The sequence below is a fragment of the Desarmillaria tabescens genome (assembly GCF_030435595.1).
Source record: "Desarmillaria tabescens strain CCBAS 213 chromosome Unknown EV420scaffold_69, whole genome shotgun sequence".
NCBI classification, from domain to species: domain Eukaryota; kingdom Fungi; phylum Basidiomycota; class Agaricomycetes; order Agaricales; family Physalacriaceae; genus Desarmillaria; species Desarmillaria tabescens.
The window spans coordinates 102,209-110,323 of NW_026848368.1; the positions used below are offsets into that span (position 1 = coordinate 102,209).

Consider the following 8,115-nt stretch of genomic DNA (forward strand, 5'->3'; position numbering starts at 1 on the left):
ACTCCTGTTATCATCGTACACAGTAATGGTTCAGGACACTCGCGATACACTCTTGGAAGGTCACTAGTAACAGTGTTGGCGCGACTGAAGGTACTAAGAACCAGGGCGCGATATCGGTTCCGTTCAGAGCACAGATATCATCGAACGTCGTCCCAACTTTGTATTTTCCACAACGCTGTCGCGGATATGGGCATCAGGAAATTTTCAAATACAGAGGTAGAGCCTGTATAAGCGATGAATGCAAGGAATAAGAAAGTCGCGCAAATCGTGGCCATGGTTGTGGAAAGAAGTACAATTTGATTTTCCAAGGCCGGAACGTTTGTTGTAACCCTAACCCTAAGCAATATTGCCCGCCACAAAAACTAGCCAAGTGAAAAGGCAATAACTTGAACGATAAATTATCGAGGGGCAATCCTCGCTCTCAAAGGCAACTGAGCCCCCTTCTCCACCTCTCCTTCGAGTGTGGGTACCATCACTCTGCACGATTCCCTCCGAATCTGAATCCAATCCTCTGTCAAAAAAAACTCAAATTTATCGATAATCTCCACGATAAGAGCCTGTAGTTCGCACACACTGCAGAGACGTGAGAAGAAACACGGTGGTGTATGGGGAGAAAGCAAACATACGCGAACCGCCAGCCCATACATGACTGAGGCCCGCCGATAAACGTGAACCTGAATACGTCGTGATGAGCATCCCTATCGCAAACCAGAATACCAGAGCCTACAAATTACCGTACATCCCCAATGAAACTTTAACATTACGCTTGAAATCGCTATCCAGCCACCTCTCAGGATTGAACATATGCGCGTCCGCCCCGAAAACATCCTTGTTCCTGTTGTAACCAGCGATGGACGAAATGATATATGTTCCTTTAGGTATGGGCAACTCGTGTAGGACCTTTCCGGAACTCGTCACAACAGGTTTGCTCAAAGGGAGTACATCGTCGCGCGACGCGATTCTAGGACTGTTGTACGAGATGGGGTGGAACCGTAGTGTCTCCTTCAGGACTGCGTTAAGATACGGCATAGCATCAAGGTCCGAAGGTACCAAGTCATTGCGACTTTGAAGTGCCTGATTTGCCCTGATTTCTGCACGAAGTTTCTGCTGGATCGCAGGAGCCTTGGCGAGCTCCAACAAAAGCCAGCTTATGGTGGTGCCACTGGTCTCGTGGCCGGCGAAAAGCATACCACTATGAGGGCGGGGTAAAACAGAAAACGATCGACTAGAACTGATACTTACTTCATGAGTGTCAGGACTTCATCGTCATTCAGACGAGTCTTGGGGTCGCTCGACGACTTTGCTTTAACTAGTTCAAACAATTTTAGACATTTGTGAGACAGGGACTCTGAGGAATAGCTGACTCAATAGGCTCATAATATCCTTTTGCCGCTTGCAGGAAATGGGATCGTTCGCTCTGTCGTTCAGTAACTGTGTGGTAATCTCACTGATTACCGCGCCGGAGTTTCGAATATATGAAAACCGCCGTGCAGGGGAGTGGTTGACCATAAATCTTATTATCCATCTTGGCAGCCACTCGACGAGACATAACGACAGGCTCATGGAACGAGCTGTCTCACTGTTGGGAGCAGAAAAGGTGTTAAAGCTACAGGCTCTTTAGACAAGTGCACTTTCCATGATTCAGAGGATTCACAATAAATTCGCATAAGCTTCTGCCAAAGGATGCTTGGATTCATCCAAAACGCCGAAATGACAGTCGAAGATCGCTGCAGAATCTTCATTGACCAATATTGGAACATCGGCATGAAAACTTACCTTCTCCGACAATATCGAGCGTGACCTTGGATGCCCAGGACGCTATATCCACAATCAGTGACTGATCTCCGGCCGCGGATATCATGTCCATCCACTTCGATGTCATCTTGAGATATAACATTAGATCACTGAACAGAGACGATGTCAACTACAGGGACATACCTTCTCTGCGCATGAGAAGAAGATGGGCAGGTATGACTTGATCTCTCCCACCGCAAAGGCCGGTTCCACAGCACGTCGGTTCCTTGGGTGATTATTAACTGTGATCGCAGAATTAATCAGTAGGTCCCGAAGGAAGGGGGTTGCGTCGTACTGTCTGGATCTCGCATCAGTGGTCGAATTAGCTCAGCGCGGCCAGGAGGCTTGATGTACTGATACTTGGTGCCCTGGTATACATGATAGATGGCTTTTGGGTCGAGTATCAAAAGGCGCTCTTCCTAGATTGAAAGATGTCAGGCCAGGAAATGTTCAATTAGATATGCTGGTACTCACACCCAATGAAGCACGGACTCGTATGACATCTCCATACGTCTCTTGCCATTTGAAGTCGGCCTGGAGTCAAGGTCAACAAGGATTATTGATACCGTTCCGGGAAAGAAAAGAGTCACCTCTCCAGCTTGGCCAGAAACAAGCTCAGGAAATGCACCTAAAGACGATTAGACAGTTTCTGAGGAAGGACACTAGACAAATACCGTAGAGAAACGAAGTTGATGTAGGACCTGGTACATCGCGCAATGAAATGCGAGTGATTCGGTGGTATAACGCATAAACGACGGAAAGCACAAGGAAGACTAAGGAGAGCGAGGGGAAAGCCATGATGGACAGCTCTCAAAGATGAGGGAGAATTCGAAGGACAGATCCTTGTTATCGCGTTACAGCTGTTCATCGTATCAGTTTGATTTCCGCTGTCAATTCAAGTCCGAGCAGGGGTAGTGGTTTGTGAGGAGTACGGCATATCTATCATGATAGTACCTTTAGCTTTATTTATCTTTAGATGTCGCTAGGGTAAGAGCTATTGTTGTCTGAAGCGTTTTACCGGTCCCGCCACCACTTCGTTTCAGAAACACGGCTAGACGTTGCAACTAAGGGTAAAAACAATCGTCGTTGCCGTTGTGTAGCCCAGGTACCTTCACATAAACGATCAGATGGTGGCGGTTTCATGAAACGTTTGGAGAGCGTGGCTGTGCAAAGATTTTCAGCCCCCGTAATTTAAGTGATTAGAGTTACGTTACAGTATGAGGGCCGAACATACCCCACGCGTTCATGATAATCTAAATACCAATCTATTGGCACAAATGGGGCGAATATCGAGGAGAAACCGTACGCTAGCAGTAAACATGCGGATCTAGCGAACACTCTAGTTGCAATCTAGTAAAATATGAAGAGCTATCCTTCTGAGTTACCCTCAATAGATGAGAGACTGGGAGGATCGGCGCTGCTCACGTCAACGCGAGCTCAAGCGCCGTACGCGAAGCGGCATGCCATCCTTTGGTTCTAGAAGAAACTGACATCAATGTGAGGATTAAAAACATTTGGAGTAGCTTACTCATAGTAGCAGCTGCCGTAGGTTGCGCAACCTGTCCCTCATAAGCTAGAGCAAACTCAAAATTCCCTATAAGGGATCTGCAAAAAAGCGTACATTAGCACGAGGGGCCACATGTTACACGAAAAAGCCGGTTACGCCAAAATCGCCTTCATTTCTAGTATAGCCATGAATTTCCCGATGCAAGACTGAGGACCCAGCAGGAAAGCGGAATATATAGGGTGATATCCCGGTGGTAAATCTAGCCAGCGGGACGGCCGAAATCTGTAAGTGAATACCATTAACTTCGCGGAGTTAACAGAATTCTGTCCGACATACTCAGCGACATCATCACCCCAGACGCTCTTCAGCCAGCCGACGGCACGAATCTGCAGGGCAACTGATAAGCTGAGATATCAGTGTTTCCCGAATTAATAGACTCACTGGGACGTAGATCAACGTTCCCTTGGGTACAAACTTCCCATCAAGGTGATCATCTTTCGTCGACTTCCGGAAGGTCATCGGTATCGGGGGGAACAGACGTAGAGATTCATTACTTTATGTCATTAACATCAGCGAATAGCCTGCGAAACGGAGGAGAAAACATACATAACACAATCCAGATATTGAAGCTGCTTGATTTTGCGTATGTCGGGTCGACCACAGTCAGGAGAGCAGAAGGGGGAAACTTCTGCACGGAGCTGTTCTTGAACGTCAGGATTTTTAGCCAGAAGATAAAGAGCCTAGAGAAGAATTGAAACGTAAATCATAATTGGGTTTCGAGCCGAAAGAAATAAAGTTTCTAACCCAAGCTAAGCCATTTGCGCTCGTATCGTGGCCAGCTGCGATAAAGGTCAACTGTAGCCGCCACGCAGTTAAACATTGTTCCTCAAAGGTGGAATTTCACTGACAACATGATGCAGCATATCCTTCTTATCAACTACGACTGGGCATGCATTCTTCTTCCCTTCCACATTCCTCGCTTTGAGCAGAATAGTCATCATATCCAAGGGAGTCCCTTCCTGGGCATGCGTTTCCTGATCCGTCGCTTCAGCGATTTTGTCATCCAGGAACGTCGATATAATTGATTTGATAAGATTCATTGACTCGAACAGCGCCACCACAGGTTCTGAAACAGTTGCATACACGATTGTTCGGTACAGATAAGGACAGGGAAGCTCACCGAAAACACGTATCCTCTTGAGGAAACGACAACAGCGGTAAGGCCAGTCGGATATAGATAGAGGACCCGCGCCCGGTATCACCATGAATGCATTCAATGCTGTCGCATTCCGTCCTGGAAGAAAGCATCAGATCAGGGCCGTTCCGTGTTTGTTAAATGGTATACCATTTTGTTCTTTACTGATCCTCTCGTAAGCCTCCATTAACTTTGATGTGTTTGGGGGTTCGGATAGGGCTCCGCATTCGTATCCGAATGCTGTTTTGCAAATTATATCCATAGCAACTCTATTCACTTTATTAAAAAAATCGTTAGATGGTAACGGATTGACTGGGTAGACGCACAGTAGCTCAACATCAGTATCTCCTTCCCCTGCCGCTCCAAATTGACTTCGTTAGTAAGAAGTGCAACAAGGCTGTCGATATATCAATATCATTTCCGTACTTGATGCGAGTAAACGCACCGATCGATTGAGCCATAAAACATCTCGTCATCTGTGGACAGCTGGTCACTTGAGGATTGACTGGATTTCACACATATGAAACACGCACATTTCAATACGTTGTGAGCCGAAAATGCTGGTTGCAGCAATTTCTTCATACGCCTGTGATTGTCGCCAGACGTGCTCAGCAAGCCATGTCCCGCGACAACACCTAGGGTATACTGCATGAAGTTGGGCTGCAGCATCAACAATGAGGATGTGCTAGCGATATTTTTGGAGTGCAAGGAACGTACCCTCGGATAATCGGCCCAATTTGTCACGAGAATTCGGTGTAGGGCCTCTGGACTTGCTACGATCAGTCTCTCAATGCCTATGGGACCCACGACGCGCACGATCGAACCGTATTCTGCGATCCACTGGCATTGTGAGATGCCAGCTTCGCCATTCATGATAGCCGGAAATTGGCCTTTGATAATCCCGCCGAGAGATGGCCCAGGAAATGCGCGTAAAGGAGATATCCAGCGAGGGTAAACGAAAACACGGTATACTACTAGAGTGAGAACAGAGTCTGCGAAAAATTCATCGGATAAGAAAGCAGATACTCGTAAGACACTCGGTTACTACTCACCGATGCATAATAGAAGTACCCGTAAAAAATATTCGACAATAAAAGCCGACCTTTGAGGATCATCGCTCTGATAGAACAAAGAAAGCATGTTAGTCTTGCGCTGGATAAGCACAGGCTGAATGGCGCACCAATTAAATATTTATGTCAAAAAATGTCCTAGGAACGAGGTGTATGAACTCCTATACCTACCTAGGGCATTTGATACTGATGCAGCGGTTTTAAATAACGCATCACGGTCCCGAACTGCACACCCGATGGGACCTTAGATGATACCAACTAGCCCTGACCGTAGCACTTTGTGTAGTACGGACTCTGGTTAGTTTCCTTCTCAGGGACGTTCAACCAGAATAAATACCTTCCTCCTCCTGTAACTCTGATCAAACTGATACCAATAACTTCCTGGTTGTCAGACAAACGCTAGTACGACGAGCACCCATCCCTGAGGTTTTTACTCCCAGGTTACTAGGCATAATAGCAACGTTTGGTACTTTGGAAGGACTTGGCCCGTAGGTTTTCTGGCTTTTATGATAGAAAGTTCCGAGTGAATGATAGTAGCTTCAGGAATCAACAGCATCACCAAGAAGCCAAGCATTGTATCAAAGTATCAGAGTAACCTGTCAACGGATCGGGATCAACCGGACTCGAACAAACTGCCATTCCATTTTGGGTCAACGCATGTTGTCGGTCCCCTTGGCGGCGACTGTCATTGTATTTTTTTCCAAGTACCGTAAAGACGGTCAGTTTGAGGTTAGACTGTCCGTGCTACTCGTATCAGATCGAAGTCCGGGCGACCGAATACCAGATAATTAATATGCTGGGAAAGGTGGGTCACAGTTTCTAAACAGCTGTATCGGAGATTTTGCCTACTATGATGTTGGTAGATGTCCACTTTATCGAGACAACCTCGTCCGGCACGAGGCTCAAGGCTGCTGTGAAGCGTTATCGACCGGGGGGCGGCGGGACAGGTGACGAGCCTGGGTACATTTTAGTATTCACACATGGGACTGGATTTCGTACGTATCGCCTTGGTGCTGGATAAGGCCTTGCAAGTACTGACTACTATCCTGCAGACAAAGAACACTGGGAAGTCACAATACAGCGACTTTTCGCTCTTGCGCTGTCCTCGTCGATTCGGATCCTGGAGGCCTGGGCAGTCGATGCGCAGACTCACGGCGCGTCTGCTGCAATGAACGAGGAGATAATAGAGGCACCAGATTTCAATTACCGTGAGGGTGCTGAAAGTTCGAAACAGGCATCGAATTAATGGTTGCTCAGCTATACAGGATTATGCTGAAGCATGCGCCAACGTGTATAAGTCTCTCCTCCGTCCGATAATTCGAGAGGATATCCACAAACTCGTTTTAATAGGGCACTCGGCTGGTGCTTCAGCGGCGTACATACCCTTCTACTAAACACGACCAATACTAATATGCAAACTTACAGCGCGCTATCAACAGCCTTCTGCGACCACATCCCTTTCCACGCCATGATCCTCATCGAACCCACCGTATGGCCCGCCGACATAACCAACATCCACTCCCCCACATTCATCTTGGCATCCAAAACGATCCCAAGGCGTCGCGATTTCTGGGTATCCAAGGACGAAGCTCGAGCATACCTGAAGAAACGTGCCCCGTGGAGTCTCTGGGATACTCGAATTTTGGATGTGTATATCGTGAGTCCGTTTCGCGTGTTTCGTAGCAGAGTGATCTGATGACTAGGTTTTAGGAATATGGAATTGCACCTCACCCTACAAAGAAGGGCGTACATCTTGCGTGCACGCCTAGGCACGAAGCGATGCCTTTTATCACGGGAGACTCGGTGGTACCTTTAACAGAGCTGGATAAAACCCATAAGATTATACCTATCCACCTTGTGTACGGCGAGCGGAACGACCTTTTGTACGTTCATTCCACTTTATTTTGTTCGTCTCCTGATGACAATGGTGTCTAAGTACTCGCGAGAAGCAAGATACCCTTCAGCGCGGCCGAACTTTTGCTTCAGTTACGCGTATCCCAGGGGCAGGGCACTTGGTATGTGCGGTCGTGTCATTGGTGCTGTTAGGGACACTGATAACAATTCTATTCCAGGTTGTACAGGAAGCCCCAGACGAGGTTGGAGACGTTATTTTTGATATATTGCAGGACAAAGCTAGGAGATGTAAGCTGTAATTAGAACGCATATTAAACGGTACAGGCAATATCAGCTGGAAATGTTCCGCTATGCACTGCTGTACCCTGTACCGCGCGCCTAACAGTCGGTCTAGGTTCAAGAATACAGACTTGGTAGTCTTTGTAGTGAATACAAGATGTGCCACTGGCTCTGTTACTGGTTTACGCTGCATCTTGGTCCCCACTACTCGATTGACAGCCGTCGAACCAGCTGCTCGCTGCCTATTGTGTCAATCTGGCTCTCCTGTAACCTCGCGCAGTAGATGTTGTATCAGGTACCTATATCAATGTTCCTCAGACGCATTCTAGATCATCATCCTTGAGCGCCAGAAACGATTCATTTACTCAGGTCGTTTTAAGTCGAGGCCAGTCAGTCCTCGAGCTTATTTGTTGAGC

The 8,115-nt window shown here is 47.3% G+C and overlaps 3 protein-coding genes across 3 annotated transcripts; 1 reads left to right on the top strand and 2 right to left on the bottom strand.

The window, feature by feature from the left end:
- Positions 1–293: 293 nt before the first annotated feature.
- On the bottom strand, positions 294–2,957 carry EV420DRAFT_1341238 (cytochrome P450). Its single transcript, XM_060468935.1, has 12 exons — positions 2,469–2,957; positions 2,385–2,422; positions 2,269–2,328; positions 2,090–2,213; positions 1,939–2,036; positions 1,777–1,882; positions 1,655–1,727; positions 1,365–1,606; positions 1,243–1,309; positions 728–1,192; positions 627–674; positions 294–573 (listed from the first exon to the last, which is right to left on the bottom strand). The coding sequence occupies exons 1-12, from the start codon at positions 2,590–2,592 to the stop codon at positions 399–401; spliced, it is 1,620 nt and encodes a 539-aa protein (XP_060324034.1). The 5' UTR covers positions 2,593–2,957; the 3' UTR covers positions 294–398.
- Positions 2,958–3,215: 258 nt separating this feature from the next.
- EV420DRAFT_1650022 (cytochrome P450) lies at positions 3,216–5,636 on the bottom strand (the record flags this gene model as incomplete). Its single annotated transcript, XM_060478393.1, has 15 exons — positions 3,216–3,280; positions 3,323–3,399; positions 3,458–3,583; positions 3,638–3,687; positions 3,743–3,854; positions 3,908–4,041; positions 4,106–4,156; positions 4,210–4,427; positions 4,482–4,595; positions 4,647–4,772; positions 4,823–4,893; positions 4,942–4,972; positions 5,030–5,156; positions 5,214–5,488; positions 5,549–5,636. The coding sequence occupies 15 exons, from the start codon at positions 5,634–5,636 to the stop codon at positions 3,216–3,218; spliced, it is 1,665 nt and encodes a 554-aa protein (XP_060324035.1).
- Positions 5,637–6,416: 780 nt separating this feature from the next.
- On the top strand, positions 6,417–7,719 carry EV420DRAFT_1485601 (Alpha/Beta hydrolase protein; the record flags this gene model as incomplete). Its single annotated transcript, XM_060470251.1, has 7 exons — positions 6,417–6,561; positions 6,619–6,774; positions 6,824–6,941; positions 6,992–7,223; positions 7,277–7,449; positions 7,503–7,581; positions 7,639–7,719. The coding sequence occupies 7 exons, from the start codon at positions 6,417–6,419 to the stop codon at positions 7,717–7,719; spliced, it is 984 nt and encodes a 327-aa protein (XP_060324036.1).
- Positions 7,720–8,115: the final 396 nt, after the last annotated feature.